The 18,137-nt window shown below is 40.3% G+C and overlaps 1 protein-coding gene across 1 annotated transcript in view; it reads right to left on the minus strand.

Moving 5' to 3' along the window:
* pleca (plectin a) overlaps positions 1-18,137 on the minus strand; it is a 124,134-nt gene that overhangs the window by 34,077 nt on the left and 71,920 nt on the right. The window contains exons 3-6 of the mRNA XM_034704933.1: positions 10,951-11,012; positions 6,388-6,477; positions 3,765-3,842; positions 3,462-3,554 (exon numbers count right to left, since the gene is read on the minus strand). Coding sequence (XP_034560824.1) covers positions 3,462-3,554; positions 3,765-3,842; positions 6,388-6,477; positions 10,951-11,012 — 323 coding nt within the window. The remainder of the gene's footprint in view (positions 1-3,461; positions 3,555-3,764; positions 3,843-6,387; positions 6,478-10,950; positions 11,013-18,137) is intronic.

Here is an 18,137-nt window from a genome sequence, read left to right on the forward strand (position 1 = left end):
ATCTTTTTTTTTGAAAGAAGACGAGAAGACAAAATGAGGACAGATCGAAAAAAACAGAAATGGATTCTTAAGTTTGATTGTGCTGCTTAGTAATGTCTATTTTGCGTTCACCATCACCAGTTCATCGCTGTGTGTGTCACATCTATAATCAGATGTATGTATGGTAATTATTAAAGTCCATTGTGTTCTTTCGGTCTGATATACACAACAAGATGGGTGGGGCTTCGGACAATACAATGCATGTTTTGTGAAGGCTGCAACTATCAGAGGAAACCTTTCAGTCACTGTTCTTCATGCAGAAAACTCAAACTGCTCAAGTCACAAATTCATTTGTAACTTGAGTATTTAGTGTTTATTAGGTTTGCATGATCTAAGAAGGTATGTGATGTGTTATTTTATTGGTCAATATTGCAAGAACATATGAAGTAATATTAGAAAGTACGTATCAGATGACTCAGTTTTTAAATCTTCCTGCTTTTCTTCATGTTTTACACAAAACCTGCGTCAGAAACATCATGTCCTTCCTGAATCCAAAATTAACCCAAAAAGTTTTAATTTTTTTTAAGGAGTCAGAACCGGTGGTTATTTGCCTTGTTGATAGACACCAGTTCATCATCAATTAATGTGCCATGCACCAATAACAGTAGCCGATCCATCCGTATCTCATTACATCTTCTCTTTCTCTCGCTGCCCATCCGTCCCATCTAACTCTGGCTTTGGGGGACATGAGGAGCCGTGTGGTGGGCTACTAAACTTATCAGTAGAGGGCATTGTGGGGTGGGTGTCTTCACTGAGCGCTCCTCCTTTCTTTCAGCACCAGTACCTTGTGTTTAACTCAGATTCTTACATCACTGGAGACAAGCTAGTGATCAGTAAGTGCTGATTCAGAGAGGAGGGTTTCGATTTGACCTGTTGGACAAACTCTTGTTTGTGTTCCCGGTTCTGAGTAGGATGAGCGACATGTGGTTTGTAAGATGTGTTCCTGTGATGTTTTAGGAGGGACTTAAAACGTGGAACCACAAGGGACTGTCACCAACAGTTTCAATACATCAAACCTCATAGTTCAATTGAAAAACAGGCATGAAGAATTACAAAGAAGTGATGCAAAAAGAAAAACTCGGCCATGATATAACTATAGGTGCATACATTTATGCTGTTCACTGCTAAATTGGCACCAATTAACCTGAGGGTAGCTGATAGCTAGCTTGAGCTTCATCTTAGTCTACTGTAATGGTGTGAAAGCATCATCACTGAACCCAGGCCTCTGACCAGCAGCTAAAATGTTCATATGTTGAGTGAGAAATCATTGCTTTTATGCATTAAATAATTCTCATTACTGTGATCAATTCAGGCTGATGTGACGTGTTTAATGTTAATGCTCATATTGTGATAGTGATGAAATTGCAATTTATTGTGCAGCTCTATTTTTTCACTGCTTAGTTTTTTGTAACTGTTAAAAAAAATCCAGAAGTGAGAAAAATTACTTTAAATATCATCAATAAGCTCATAAGTACAAAATGCATTAAATGAAGTTGCACTTCCAGTCCTGATGAATGCCCCAGACTGTGACTGGAACATCTGTGGCTTTATAAACAGTGTACACTATTTCGAGTGTTTTTGGGTATGCTGATGAGTCACAGCAGAACTAACAATTTTACTTGCAGCCTTCATTTTTTTTTTTTTTACAGGAAAGGGTGGAGGAGGAAAAAACGAAGGCATCTCTTCCTTCTGCTATTTGTCCCTACAGAAGGGAAACCCCGGTGCTGCAGTGTGGACGTGGGCACAGCGTGACTCAGACTCAGGCTCAGTGAATGGAAACAGGACCTCCGCCCTCGCACTCTTTCATTTTAAGAGTGTTGAGAGAATCCTGACTTTTTCTCTGTCACGATCAGGTTTGCTATTTAACTGGTCACCTGTGGATCAGAAAAGTGTGAGCTGCACCTGGGGAGCTCGCAGGAAACCCACCATTGTTTGTGGTGACTAGCATGAGCCAAAACAAAGAGATTAAAGGTCTGTTTTTGCGGAAATAATAGCTGCCTGATGATTCAGATTATTAACATCAACCTTTTCTTTTGTTTTATTAGTTGAACAGCGTCCATGCTTGGAAACATTTTCACATTTGCGTTCAGTTAGACTGAATGAAGGGAGATCACTGCTCACACAGCAGTGGAAGAAACACCCGGGTTGCCTGCCAGCTTTCTCCAGGGAACCACTGAGTCACACGGGGCAGGGAACAGGATCCCACATCCCAACATAACCATCATACCCACTATAGCATCAAAGAATCTCCATGCACTCCCACACGGTTTTTCCATGATCCAGAATATCAGGAACATTTCTGCAGACTGACTAATGCTCTCCTTCTATGTGGTCTTATAGCAGCTATGAGCTATAAATACTGTTTACATTCAGGACGAGTGAACACCTTTGGATTAAACGGCACCTATAGTTTCTCACTGAACCAAGACCAAGAGTAAGAAAGGAAACTCCTGCGTGTGAATCTTCTTGAAAAAAATGAATGAATCTACTTGTTTCAGTGTTTAGTCTTCGCTCACTCAAGGGCAGGAGAAGCAGCGGTGGTGGTTGCATGTCAAAGCTGCCAAATGTCAAATAAAGCCCGTTTGGAAATGATTGGTTGCTGGACTCCGCTGCTCTGTAACTGCTGTGTCAACATTCAGCTAAACTGAAAGTGATGATTGAGCCCCATGGAGAGAACAGCAATCTAATTTTCCTCACAGTGCAGAGGAAGCAAGCTAATCACAATGTAATGAAAGCAGGGTATAGAAAACGCCTGTTACTCGTGTAACGGAAGAATCTGATGTTCTGCCTTCATGTGCCAGCGTGCAGTTTAAAGGATAAACACCACATGTATTTTGGGGGGAAATGTGATCCAGCTGTGAGCAGCAGGGTTCAGTTAGTCCACTTTGAATACATGCAAAATGCAAGGAAATTCAATTTATACAACTTGTGTCCAATCATTTCTGTCAGATCTCCAAGATTAAAGGCACGATGAGTAAGACGGTCCTAAAAAAATGCACACACACACACACACACACACACACACACACACACACACACACACACACACACACACACACACACACACACACACACACACACACACACACACACTGAAGTAATCCCTCATCATCACCTCTTAAGACTCACTATAAGTGTCTGGTACTGCCTATATCTGCAGAGTCTCTGCACTCTGTCTGTGTTTTCATACTTTTGCTGTATTAGGTAATCTGGGTGTCAACCTTTTGGAAGTGGGTGAGTATCCCTCAGCCAATAGCAGCACAGGACTCTTTATATGAATATCAACCAGGTGCTGGATCATTAGCACGCAAAGACAAAGCTACAGGTGTCACTGAGGTGGGAAAGAAGAATTACTCTGAATGCGAGCAGCTAAATTTAGAGTAATTAAGGACAAAACTACAGATATTTAAATGTCAAAATACCTGGAAGTGAAGGATGATGGTCCATATCAGTCCCAGGGTCAGCTTGGGGTTTCCATCTGCAATGTCATCATTCCTGATGTTGACAAGTTTCACCTGAAAGTGGCACGAATAAAACAAAAGATTCATTCTAAGCTTGTTTATTTGCAACCAGCACTGAAGCATAAAGGACAATAACCTGTGTGGGTGTTATACAGCTGTTTTCCTTCAATAAAACTCACAACAAAAGTAAATAAAAAAAACTCAAGAAGGAAGACAAACAAAAAAATCTAATATGACATTTAATGTGTATTTTTTTTTACCGACCTGTCTGTGTTTAAGGAAGTCCAGGGCGATCTGCACGTTCTGCAGCTTGTGGAAGCGCATGCGGCCTTTCTCCCGCGGCTGTAAAATCGACAATACACCAAACATGAGCAGGAGGGAACACATGAGGCTTTCATGATGAGCAAACAGCAAGACCCCATGACTGAGGGACAGGTGTTTGAGCAGTGTCCAACAACACCTTCAGTGTCTAAAACAAAGATCTGCACTCCTCTACAGAAATCATCACAGTCATGGTCTGAACTAAAAGACGAAAATACAGCAAATTTGAAGTGGGATTCAAATTCGGCGTGGTTGTGATCAAAGCGTTTGACCCGATCTGACCACTACATGACCCTGAAATGCATCAACAAACCAGCCAGGATGTCTGCAGGTGAAAGCATGAGGATGAAAGGGACACTATCTAATTCCTCTGAACATCAGTGACAATCCTCTACGATCAGTTTCCTGCGCTCTGTGAAACACTTTCATGATCTCGTACTGTCTCAGATTTTAGATGAGTAGCAGTCTGAGGGAGCAGAATCCAAGTCTACAGTCTCTAATCCTTCAGAGAAAAGATGGGAGTGAAGGCCATGACATGCACTGGTGCTCCACGTTTTCAGCTTTGAGAAAGAAGCTTTGCAGCAAAAATATCCAACATGTCAGCTAGCGGTGATGAAACTATGGCATTTACTTTATGCAGTGAGCCAATCCAATATGCGACCTTTGACCTGTTGACTTCACAGTTTTGCATTGATCTTATGTTGCTCGTACTAAAGCAGAGTTTCAAAGTATAAATACTCTCCAAGCACTCATCTGTAAACTGTTCGATCATCAACTTTCAGAGAGAAGATTCATCCTCAAAATATTTCATCACACAGGACATTGATTCATATGTATTTCTTCCTTTTCTTAAATAAAATAAATGTTGAACTTCATGGATTTTGTCAGATAACGGAACGAAGAAAATAAATCATGAAAATGCTTCTATTACTTATTTTTCATTGTCCACTAATCAAATTTTAAATATCAAAGTTTTTCAAGGTGTATGGTGTGATTATGGGCTGTTCAAAAAGAGGGACAGTATGACATCCCCCCAAAAGATGAAGCCAAAACTGTTTAAACTCCCTCTAGTGATAAGCTGCAGAATAGGTCTTAAAGCCCGCCTCCTGCATGTAAACAGATGAGACATGGGTCAAACTTTAAAATTACAATACACGTCATTAATTGTATTTGGAAACATGGTTCCTGTATTACAGTTAAGTGTCATCATGCTGATGTATATCCAAGTATACATTTTGTACGATGCCTATTGTGAGTTGCAAAATTTGGGACAAGGACAACAAAGCACTACAAAAGCTTTGTAATGCTAAAAGACAAGAGATACAAATAATACAAAATAAAATAAAATAACAATAATACAATTTGTATTATTATTACTATTATTATTATTATTGTTTTATTTATTTTTTATTATCATTAATACTAATACAATAATTATTGTTATTATTTAAAGCTGCTGTGAGGAACTTTTAGCTTGTAAGCTTTAAGAAGCTGCTACCCTGCTGAACAGATTCTGGATTCAACAGAACAAGATGTCAGCTGGGGGTATTTTAGCTTCACTTTTGTGAAACAGAGGGTGGAGATGTGTCGCCCATCTTTGTATACAGTCAATGTGAATGTGGTCTGTTACCAGGCAGGTACCACCACTGACTATATCATGAACAGGGACACCTATCTTTTGAAAGTTAAGATGCTCGGTCCCTCCAAATGAAATGTGACGGTTTACTTAAATTTGAAAAAAGTGTTGAATTGACATCAAAAATTAAATAATCACCAAAAGACAAAATATTTTCAATAATCTAAAATAACAGAAGTTACTCCATGAAACCCTTTATTTGCACTTATAATCTGACTGCCGTATGACGCCTGACCGTGCTGGCTGACTGATTCAATGGAAGATGTTGATACAGAGAAGGGACAAACGGAGTGAGACTGTCATCATGCACCACCAAGCAGCCACCCAGGGTGGTGACACATGCCCCGCCCCCAGGAGGCGGCCAGCCGCAGGCCAGGCGCCACTCACCAACCGCACGCTCCTCACAACGTCACGCTCCCTCGGCTACCACAGCAAGAGCATCGCAAGAGAGGAAGGCAGAGGCAGAGGAGGGGACAGGTCAGGGCAAAGGTCAGCAAACAGGAATTAGATAAAGAAAAACCAGGGCTCAAACAAGTCAGTGCAGAGAGGTTACGAGATGAAAGCAAGGAATGAAAATTAGTGTTTTAAGGTTACAGCACCAGAAGGTGTGTCCCCACAATAACAGTGCCCAGTTATTAAATTAAAAGAGTGCGCATAACCTCAGCATGTTCTGAAATGTCCAAAAACCTCTAAAGAAGTCAACACATGCAAGAGTGGAAAGAAGAAAGAACCAGAATCCGATCTTAAGCAGGTAGACATTAAAAGCAGACTGAGTTTAAACATGTGACTGGACAGGACAAATATCATTGCAAATTAATCCAGTAGGACAGAGGGGACAGGGACAACAAGAAAGGTGTGGACACAGGGGGTTACAGCAGAAGCAGATGTTTTTTTTAATATATCTAAGGGTCAAAGATCACCAAAGCTCACCAGTGTCTCTCCAGAGAGCACCTCCAGCAGGGAGATGAGGTTGTGTCCATCTCTGAGGTCCTCGTACAGGTCAGTGATGTGTCTCTGGGACTGATGAGAGGAGGGAGAAGACAAGATTTGCAGTGAATATGAGAGAATCCAAAACTTTAATCTTCACACAAACATGGACAGCACCAGGACTGACGACCACAGGAAGAGACATGTTTGCCAAAATAAAACAGCTCAAAGGAAAGGACTTCTTTGCTTTTGTTTTTGGCAATCAGGTGTAATTTTTTCTCTCAAACTCTTCTAACATTTACATTTGTATAACTTTTAAGTATTAAATGATACAATTTATGATGACTGGAGAGAGCATAAACCCGCAAGACAGTCCCTTTAACCCATTTAAATAAACCACAAACAAGAAGATGAGTTCAGTAAGATGTCAAGCTGCAATCTTAATTGTTTAGTTAACAACCGTTGAGTTGAACACCCACTACTCTGAAAAAAATAAACCAACCAGTTTGAGCAATTTTAGAAGAAACAAAAAGCAAAAATTATGTGATTCCAGCTGCTGAGACTTGACTATTTTCTTTACTTTACAGCTCTAAGTAATCAAATACAAATAGTTTTTTATCTGCAGCCCTTTTATGGTGTTGTCATTAAATAAGCATGTGCACATGACAGGTCACAGGTCAAAGTTGAATCGTAGCATTGATCTGCAAAATCTTACAATCATCTTTGATGGGTAATAATTGTCGGCTATGGTTTGTCTGGAACATCTCTGGTGTTTTGATCACTTTATTACCATCACCCTCTTGAGAATAGAGATGTTAGGGCATCACCTAATCCCAGGAATAAGGGCCTGTGACCACTAACAGTGTTTTTTAATGCTGGCTGGCAGCACATATTTCTATACAAACCTATGAAGTCCAGCATTTTCAGTCCTAAGCGTAAAGTCATAGTTGCAAGCTGTTATTTGATGCTGAGCTCGCAGTGCTCTCATGATCAAGGCTCAACTTTTACAACACTGCTGTGCTCATCAATGTCAATTCTTCATCACTGGCCAATCAGAATCAAGAAGGGGCGGGACTTCTACAACCGTCCTTTGTCAAGGTTATAAATTCTGAGCAGCTGCTAACGCCAGGAAACAATTCCTTCCTGTTGCTTTTAAATTTTCTTTTTAACATTTCCTCAAAGCATATAGAGAATTTTAAAACAGACTTATTTGTCACTTTAAATAGAGGCAGAAGTGCTGCAAGACAACTTCTAAAACCCAGCAACAGTATGCACAGGTGAGAAGTATTCTCAAATTGAGGTTGTGGATGCTGCCTGCGCAAAAAAATGTGATAAAGGACAGTTAATGATATTTTATAACAACTAAGGATGGTTTAACAAATAAGTGTATCAAGTAGAGGAGTGTGTTTCAAGTCTACAGGTAGTATTTTTGTTTTGATCAGCAGATACATTGTAAAATACCTTAAATACAAAGTTTTATTTTATATTCCCTGTGTCCCTGTGTTTCTAAGTTGATTTGAGGTGAGTTTCAGGACACATAAAGACAGGCTGCACAGCAGAGAACTTCTCACAGGAGTTAGAAAAGAGTCTGAGTGTTAAAACAAAGAGAAGAAACAGGTTGAAGGTCTGCCCGTCTTAGGAGCTTTGGTAAAATATGGGGGTTAACAAGGGTCAAAAGAGGCATGCAGGCAGGAATGAATGTGTGTCCACTCAGCACTCTGCGCACAGACAGCACCTACCTCTGCCTTCCAGTGCTGATGGGACAGGATGGGAGGACAGGATGAAGGATGGGAAGAAGAAACAGTTTAATGAGAGAGGATATAAAACTGCAGGGAATCGTAAGGGGAAAGAAGAACACAAGACAAACATGCAGACGCTGGTTTGATTCGACAGATGTTTAACTTGGAGCATCAGATAAACCATTTAAACTATTTTTGTAGATTTCTTTAATGAATTAAAAACTGTTTATGGTTTGTTCTGGATTGCAGAGCGATGCTTCGAATACAAACACAGAAAAACGTCTGGTTTTCATGAATTGTAATCTAACGAGAGATGTGCAACACGCTACAGTAGATGGCACTTTTGAGACGTCAGACTTTGAGAAGCGTATCGTTCCTGCCTTTCTGTTTTTCTCTTTTTTAATCTCATGACTCTGTTGTGACCATGACTCCATCGGGCCTCGAGGGCAGTCTGATCGCCGACCCGTTCAAGTCTCTTGGACCAAAATCTAAAAGGATTTCCCGACAAAGAAAAGACGGCTGCACCGAGGGCCTGTGAGTCATCTGGTGTCACAGGACGCACATTGAGGGAACAGCGGACATTCCTCACAGTTTAATACACTTGAGTTCCCGTGTGAACACAAGGAGTCGCCGACCTGAGCGGGTCTGATAAGCAGCAGAGAAACACTTCAGGTGGAGACATTCAGAAGTTTAAGAGCTGCTTAAAAACAACGAATATATGATGAGTTGGTTTGGCTTTGAAGTAAGCTAATTGGTGAATTATTAAAATACAAAACAATATATTTATAGAATTTTCTAAATAATCATTATCTAACTTCTTTATTCTCCATATTTATAAGAGTGAAATCTCTTTATAACTGTTTCGGGTGCACTAGTTTTGCTCGGTCGGTAGCAGGGGTGTGTCCAGACAGTTTGACTTGGGGAGCCAAGACACAGATAAATAAATATATTTTTTTATACTGCTCTGTCTCCCCTTATAATGTCTACTTTAACTACTGACATTAAGATATTATACAATTATATTGCTGTGTATTAATCAATCAATCAATCAATCTTTATTTATATAGCGCCAAATCACAACAAAAGTTATCTCAGGACTCTTTACAAACAGAGCAGGTCTAGACCGTACTCCATGTTCTATTATTAACAAAGACCCAACATCAAGACCGGATAAGATCCAGTCCCATCTTACAGACAGGACTCAGTCTGATCTCATCTTAATCCACCATGAGCAGAGCACTTTGCAGCATTTAGCAAGTTACAGTGGCTAGGACAAATTTCCTCTAACAGGCAGAAACCTTGAGCAGGACCAGATTCATGTTAGACACACATCTGCCTTGACTGTATAATGTGTCTAGCTTTAAAAAGTAACAACGAAGTGGTGACATTGAAATCTTCTAAGCTTAACTCTTCAGGAACTCAAAAAGGAAACATTTCTCCCCTCTCACAATTAAAGTTTAAATTTGAAACTCCCGAAAACTGTTTTTGGAAGTGAAACAGAGTGCAGAAGTGATCTTTGATGGACTGGTTCCTCTCCTGAGCACCTGTCTTCTGAAATACATTTGTTATATCTCTTTCTATCAGTTTAAGATTTTTGGGTGGCACCTATAGGGAGGGCACATTTTGAAGGGGCTCATGACACCCTGGCCAAACCTCTGGACACGCCCCTGGTAGAGCAGGCGCCCTACAGCTAGAGGGTACAGTTGCTGCATGTCACTCCCAACTCTTTCTCTCTTTCTCTCTCTCTCTCTCTCTCTCTCTCTCTCTCTCTCTCTCTCTCTCTCTCTCTCTCTCTCCTGTCTAATAAAAGCTATACGTAAGTAAGTAAATAAATAGATAAATAAATAAATATAAAGTTAATGTTTCTGGCAATGATTCTGCAATTTGTCTAATTCAGGACAAAAGCTGCAACTATTGCAACACCACAAGTTGCAGATTTTGCTGCAATTTTTTAATAAATTAATTATGATTATGGAGAAAAGCAGCCAATCCTCTTTATTAAAAAGCTGAAACTGCTGAATGTTTAGCTTTTTTTTTTTTTTTACATTAAAAACCTTCTAAATCTAATAATTCTACTGTATTAAATGGGCTATATGTTGACTTATTCTTTCTGCACTGTGTGATTGATATGACATGATTGTTTTTTAACCACTGCAGCCCTTTACACCTGACAGAGAGAGTGTTTCCACTCAAAGGGTCAAAGTCCCGATCGCTTCACTTGTATCGCCTCACAGTGCCGACACTGCAGACGATATGTCAGAGATTAGTCCTGTTCCCGGAGCTTCCTGTTCCCCTGCAGAGCCCTGAGGAGCCGCCCTGACGGTCTGCAGCACAGATGTGAAACCTGCTCGAGCCCCAGCCCACGTTAACACCGTGCCTGCTAAAGTGAGACCAGGTGTGTGTGACTCACTCCCTCACTCATGCCTACAGTTAATGCAAATAGCATGTGTGGATTTTATAGTGCGCAGAAGGAATAGGGATGTTTTGTTTTTTAACTTCTCGAAAAAAAATTTAAAGGGAGGTGTCAGGAATCCAAATCTGATTTAGCTTTGAAACTTAAATTCTGTTAGTGTTTTCTACTAATTATATCCAGACTCTGTCACATCAGGCGGTCTATGATCTCCTGAGGACACATTTTTATGTGAATTAACTTATTATAACCAGATAGGAAGTAAAAGTAACAACAGGAATTAGACTTGAAGAGATCTTTAGGTTGTTTAAGGACAGCGGCAGTCTGTCTCATTGGCTGAAGTTCAAGTTTCATTATTCGGCTGAATGAACCTTTAAAATGAAAATCAGGGAGTAGGTAGGTGTTGCTTCATCTTACCTTCATCAGGTGCTTGTTGACCCATTTTGTGAAGGTCTTTTTCTGGACTCGGTCCCGTTCATCTGTGAAAAGACAGAACAAACAAAACATCAGTTTAGTTCAAATTGTCAGAGTTTAAGTTTTTCCTCATGTTTAGCCAGAGTAACACTCTGGTTTGGGAATTTCTCACTGTGCAGCAAACATATGGTTACCAGACCCACTGTAGATGTTTGTCATGTTTCATTTCTTGTTAGAGTTAAGCTGCTGTTGCATAACACCATTTAAAAAAAGAAAAATTTCTGGCCTTTACTAAATAGGACAGCTGAAGAGAGACAGGAAATGTGGGGAGTAGAGAGTAGGCTGAGAGTAGGTCGTGGCTGTCAATCCAGCAACTGCTGCTGCAAGGACTATTGCCCCTGTACATTAGGTGCATGCCTAAACCACTATGCCAACCAGCATCCGAGGCTCAATCGATCAATCTTTATTTGTATAGCGCCAAATCACAACAAACATTATCTCAAGACTCTTTAAAAACAGAGCAGGTCTACAACGTACTCTGTTATATTATTAACAAAAGACAGGATAAGATCCTCAGTCTGATCTCATCTTAATCCACCATGAGCAGAGCACTTTGCAGCATTTAGCAAGTTACAGTGGCAAGGACAAACTTCCTCTAACAGGCAGAAACCTCGAGCAGGACCAGACTCATGTTAGACAGCCTTCTGCCTGTTATCTTTGAAGAACCTATCAGGGCAAATTTGCTCAGATTTTCTGGGTCCGAACTCTGCAAGCTACTTTTTCTTTCACTGTAAAGAAAAGGAGACAGTGACTGTTTGGAATTACCGTAAAATCCAGAATGTAAGTCACACTGGTAAATAAAACAGGTTGCAACAGTGTTTCTGTGTGAAGACCTTCATTGGGTTACAGTTGAGCTCAGCCTATGATAGCGTTGACAGATAGTAAGGAATCGATGGACCCACTGCCTAAAATCCAATTCACTGAAACATGTGCCACGCCCCTCCACCAGAGGAGTCTTTCCCATCAAACCATCACTCCACAAGGTCTTTTACTTGTCAGTTTACCACCATTTTCTTTATACGCACGATTGAAAACTAATGAGGGTGAGAAGTGTTGAAAGTTTTATTGCTACTCTGGCCCGCCTTACATACTTTGCACAGCGAAGCAGTCACTTGCTTCTTGGAGCGCCATCTATTGGGTTAAATATCATAACACAATAGAATACCTCTTCCTACTGGAACACTGATGGGACACAGCTGACTTCTAGATGACAAAAAAAAGCAGGAAAAGTGATTCCTAGACTTTCAGATTAGTCATTTTTTTAAAGGTAAAAGTCTACTTGTCATATTGTTCCATTCATTTACCAATTGTAAATATTTAAAAGTATCTAATAGTCTCTAAGAAAACAGAAACTGCAGTAAAATCTTTTAAAAAGCACTATTTTCCCTTAGTTTTATTCATCCTATAACCTTTAAAATCAACTTTATGATCCCTTAGCAGCACTCATGATCTGGGAACCACTGCTTTGAAAGATGGTTGGCAGAAAACATAAACTATCTGATGAGATAAAACACCAAAAACCACAGTCATGCTCTCATCTGATTCAGATCTGAGACCTTACAAGGAAACATTGCTTAGAAATAAACGTTTTACATGTTTTTCCCAGAGTCACAGAAAATCTTTTGTAAGAGCTCCGAACACGTGACTCCGACAGAAAAGCTTCAGGTGACACAGACAGGGACTGTGCTCCCTCTAATGGTGGATTAAACCTGTCTGTGGTAACACAGGAACAAAGGCTGTTGTACTTGTCAGGGGGAACATGAGGTCTGACATCCCTGTGATTATCACCTCCACAGGAACATGTTCCACCTTGTTGGACTGTTGCTGTTTTGGTTTGATTTCTGTGTCTGATTACTCCAAACAAGGCTGTCACCTCATAAACCAGGAGGTGCTGTCAGTGTGCAGTGTTCTTTTTAACTGTTATCAAGCATGAAGCATCTCTTGGAGGCAACATAAGGAAGAAGACTTTCACTCCTTCACCGCAGGCCGTTAAAAAGCGAGGGCATCGTCTGTCAAAGAAGCTGAAGTGATGCCTCTGATTCACCACAATGTGACTTCCTGTTACAGATTACAACTCATTATTTGGTTTTCTGAGAAGTAACACAGCAACAGGAGCATGATTGCTTTGTCTGATCAGGCATTGACATCAAAGTGTCGTAGAGCAGAAGTGATCTAATGAAAAAAAGGGAACAGAGAAACCATAGAGGAGCTCATCGCGTGGCATTGACGCCCATTTCAGGGTGGCATTATGCGGATGAGTCACAAACACATGGTGACTGTGAGAGTGGAAACTGAGAAGTGAAATGAATAAAGAGTAAAGGAGATATTTTCACCCATTCAAATTAGTTATGGAGAAAAAAGTAGTTCAGTGGAAAAACAAAACTGTTCTGCAGGACGCTTTTGATTCTTCACAGCATACAATGAGAGGGTTTAAGACCGGACCAAGATGCAGAGCTGCACTTTACATTCCAAAACCTCAAACCAAAGAACTTGTGTCAAAGAAAAGCAAACTTCTCTGATCCCTCTGACAAATAATGTGTTTGCACGGCTGACTTTTTGTAGCCTGGAGCCGAAGTCGGAGCGCTGGATGTTTTCTTTCATCCTCAAAGTCAAGGATTCTTTAAGATGAGGTGAGAGATATCAGGTCTCCTCAAAGAATGCTATTATAGGTCAGCTGCATGCTATCAGCAATTCATCACATCACTCTGTTACTGAATAATGGTGATGTAATGTGGAGTTGCACACAAGAGAAGACATGTTTGGAGATAGAGAAACTAAAAGAAATAAACTGAACTTCATTGTTCAAGAGAGGAGAGTCCCTGCAGAGTCTGCACATCCCCGTCTCACTGAATCTAACTTTAATGGTAGACCAGGCTGCCACTGTATCTCTAGTTTCTTTCTTAGCAGTATATAGTTTAGTTTTCAGCATGAGAGGACAAACATGCATGGTTAAGATCTGCAAGTCAAATCAAAACAAGCTGAAAAAAAATGCAGATCAGAATTCTTCTTCTGCACCAAACATGTAATCTGAAAGCTGAACCCGTCAGACCTCTTCTCTGTATTAGTCTATCTATTCAGGAAAAATGGGTGTCAGCAGAGTTGACCAATAAAATGAGGAAAAACCATGACATCTGAAGGGGTGTGGCCTGTTTGATAAAAGAGAGGCAGAAGACCACCACAGACAAATGTGGCTTACATTTTGTAGACCTTTAACGATCATTCCCTCAAAATACGAAACAACAAACATAAACTTTTAAACAGTGAGTTAAATTCAACAAGCAAGGAAAATAACGGCAGGTAAAGAACAGAACATCTCCAAAGAACCAACGTTAAAAAGACCAGCTCTACCTTTCCTGTGGTCCATGGATCTGAGCATCCCCTGGTAGTATGAGTCCTCTATGAAGACCCCATCACTCCCCATGCTGTCAGAGGAGTAGTTTCTAAATCTCGGCTCCATCTCCACACTCCACTTCACTCAAAATCAAAACAGGAGCGTATGCAGGTCCAGATCTTGTCTAACTTTTAGAAGACTACACTTCTTCTTCTTATCGGCTGTTGCTCTGCTCCACTGCGTGGGATCTTGTAGTTAAGTGGGAGTGTTCAAACCACTGATTCAGTTCCTGAACACAACTCTTTACTCCCTTTTCTCCCTCTCGCATTCTATGCTCCTCTGTTTCTTTTTTTTTCACCAGCTCTTGCAAAATGCCTGCCTGCAGGCTACGATGTCAGGAGCTGTCAGTCAGCGCTGAGAGAGGGGAGCTTCTCCTCCAGGCCTCGCCCTGACATCTACACCCAGACCCCACCCACAGAGCCACACCTCAGCAAAGACCCTCGCTCAGCAACATCCGACCACAGAAGATCTCTGAGTCAATTACACGCACATGCAAAACCCACAGATGATCTACTGAGTGACTTTATGTTTATTTCTGTCACTGCTACTTATCTTCTTCAAAGCTCAAACGGATGTTTGTTCATGTTTAAACTTCTCTCTGTATAAACTTTGACTCTATGTTATTGAGAGTTTAGCAGGCTGTCTCTGGTGTGAGGTTAAAAGGACCATCACTTAAAGGTTTAACATAAATAAAACATACAGTATGTTGCTTTGTGCTTGAACACATTTTCTACTTTTAATCTCTTTGTTTTTTTGTGTCTTTGGTTTTCTTGTTTTGTTGCTCTACATAATTGAAGTGTATTTTATCAACTCAGAAATCTTTAATGTGACTCACTCATCACTTTTCTTTCAGCTGCTTCCAAATAGTACGCTCAAACACACCTCCCAAATTATTTCATGTGTTTTGGCAGGAAATCCCGTCGAGATAAAAGAAAAAAAGTATTTTGCAAGAGAGACCGTGCCAAACTGGTAGCACAAAATCATTACGCAAAGCTCCTGGTACAGTAACCAAAATGTTTCCAACAAGGAAGTTAGCTTAATGTTTTACTAAGAAACCCAGCACATGGTAAATTATTCCTACCTCTGGAAGATACTAAGAGATATTCCAAGTATGTCTTAAAATCAGCAGCTCCTCACAAATGGATGCAATTCTGTTAAATTTTAACACAGACACACCTCATTCTACTAAATAAGGTACTGATTCAGTGATCACCTTGAAAAAAGCTGAGCTGCATGAAATTGTACGACATGAGTAGCATTACGTCTCATTGTGAAGAATAGGGATGGTGGCGACTAATTTTTATGGTCTTTTCAAAAGAAGTTTCAATTTCAACTTGCTAACTAGTCTAGAGGCGAGAAAACACAGAATTTTCTTTAAATGGAGCTCAATTTAATTAACCAGGCTACACACAGGATCACAGAGTGGAAGAAAGTGATGTTAAACTGATTTTCTGAGAGTGGCTAAAGATAGCAGAGCTAGCACCACCAGCATTTGCTTCTCCTTGCAGGTTAATGTCCTAATACCTACGTTTTTCATTGATCTAGTCAAGTCAGATTCTCATCTGTGCTCATTTACAGAGGTAGTGTTATGGCAGTAGCCATTAATGGGATTTTGGCGATTGGCTGCGCTACAGTTTAGACATAACATATAATCTGCATCTCGGGTCTACAATAATGAAATAACAATTTGCTTAACTGACAAGTAATTTTGGTGACCATGTTTGATTGTGCCATTGCCTATCCCACACACACTTCCCTAGTGGAGAGCTTTCCAAGATGCAAAAGCTGTGACTAAAACTCAGAGTTACTGAACTAAATTTAAACTTTTGACTCTTAAAACATCAGATTTCTGTTGTCAGAAAAGGAACATGAACTTGGTTTTCCACCACAGTCTTCATGGTCTGAGGAATATTGCATCTTTTGGTAAAATCAACCAGTTGTAATTTTATTTACGTTACTTTTTTTCTGCTGGGTTTGGAGAAAAGGTCTTCATACCCATCTGCACTCATCGGTGTGCAAGTGAAGCAATTTGAGACTATTGCAAAATCTCTGTGTTTTCCAATGCCTTTGTATCAAGCAATGTTATTATTCCCCTCATTCCCTTTATGACGGACCAATCATAGCTAATTTCAAATCCTCTGTTCTGGTTGGTTAAGGGGTGACCTCTGATTGGTTATGAGTCCGGCATGATTGTGCACGCCGATCTGTGTTGGGGGGCTAAGAGGATATCTGGTTGGGAGGGATAGTGTTGACATTCAAAGTCCCTCTCTCTGAAAAGATGTTTTTTTCTGTTGTAAGATAGTAACAGAATAATGAAAAGAAATGTTTGCAGTTATGTAAAATATTTCCAATTAGTGGTTAATAATTCAACACAGTTTAAGCTAAACCATCAATATGGTCACTCATAACAACAAAGTTGATGTTAAAGTCTATTGAGTGTGTAAGGAGATAATCATCAGCAAAAGGTTGAACCTATGATAATCAACAGAACCCGACTGTCTAAATCATGGAGTTATCCTTATTTAACCCAGTGTCCCAAAAAACTTGTGGATCACGATAAAGAAAAGGAGACCAAGGTGTACTGAAACAGTCCACTGGAGCCTGCTAACCCCAGATGAACTCCTCGTCTGCTAGCTAGCAGTCACTGTGTGGTCGGGGGCTTGATGTGTCAGTCTCAATAAAAAGCCGGTTCCTGCTCAGAGAGCAAACCAGGCCATGAGACGAGTGGAAACAGCCTCATATGCCATCTCTGGACATGCTACAATCACAAGAAAAACCTCCAGCTTGAGCGCTCTTCCTCCATCAGGACGCAATTACCGGATAAACTGGCACTGAGGGTTTTGTTTCCGAACACTAGAGATGTAGCAGACGTTCATTTCTTGGGGGTGGGTGTTCACAGTAGACAATCTAGCAGTACGAATAAAGGAGGCATTTAAAACTGTAATGAGAACAGCCTGTGAGACTCAGAGTTTTATTTGAAGCATTTGGTTTGGATAGTTTCTCTTAGATGAACTTCCAGTCTTGAATAAAAAGCTTCTGTTGCGCCAGTAACCCAAACGGACAAAAAAAAGGCAGCAGAACTTTGAAAAAAAACTCTTAATAGAGTTACCACACTGCTGCAGAAATGTATCCCCCACACAAAGCAGCCATTGTGCCTCAGTGTGGATTGACTGAACAGTGTGTGTCTATGTGTGTTAACTAGAAAAGAAAAGGAGAAATGTATCTGCATCTTTTTCATGCAATAAAAGAATCCCTCTGCATTGCTTCTTTTTTTTGCAAGTTTGGCATTCAGGTGCTCTGAGCCACCACCTCTGCATGCCTTTATTCATGTCACATAACACTTGAATACCTGTAACACCTTTCACCCATAAGAACATCAATTCTCCATGCTGAAACTGACATACGACAGTAAAGAGAAGAGATGTTTCGGATGCCTGCACAGGGAGGCGGCTTGTTGGGACTTGAGATTTGGAAAGTGCTGATGTTCATACACCTTCACTAGATCTTAACTTCATTTTATAGACTGCATGTATTGAAAATGCAAACCTAAGATTTGGATTTTGATCTGCAGCCACAGAACGCATTGAATATGCAGAATTAGCAAAGTGTGTAAACAGATGTTGGCTGAAATGTGGAACAAAAAGAACCTGACACCTGACACTGCAAATTTAAAACAATCACCTGGGGCAAGTTTTGCTATCTTAACTTCATCTTTACTCTTTCTGTAGAGATCCAAAAA

This window comes from Notolabrus celidotus, chromosome 16, assembly GCF_009762535.1.
Source record: "Notolabrus celidotus isolate fNotCel1 chromosome 16, fNotCel1.pri, whole genome shotgun sequence".
Classification (NCBI taxonomy): domain Eukaryota; kingdom Metazoa; phylum Chordata; class Actinopteri; order Labriformes; family Labridae; genus Notolabrus; species Notolabrus celidotus.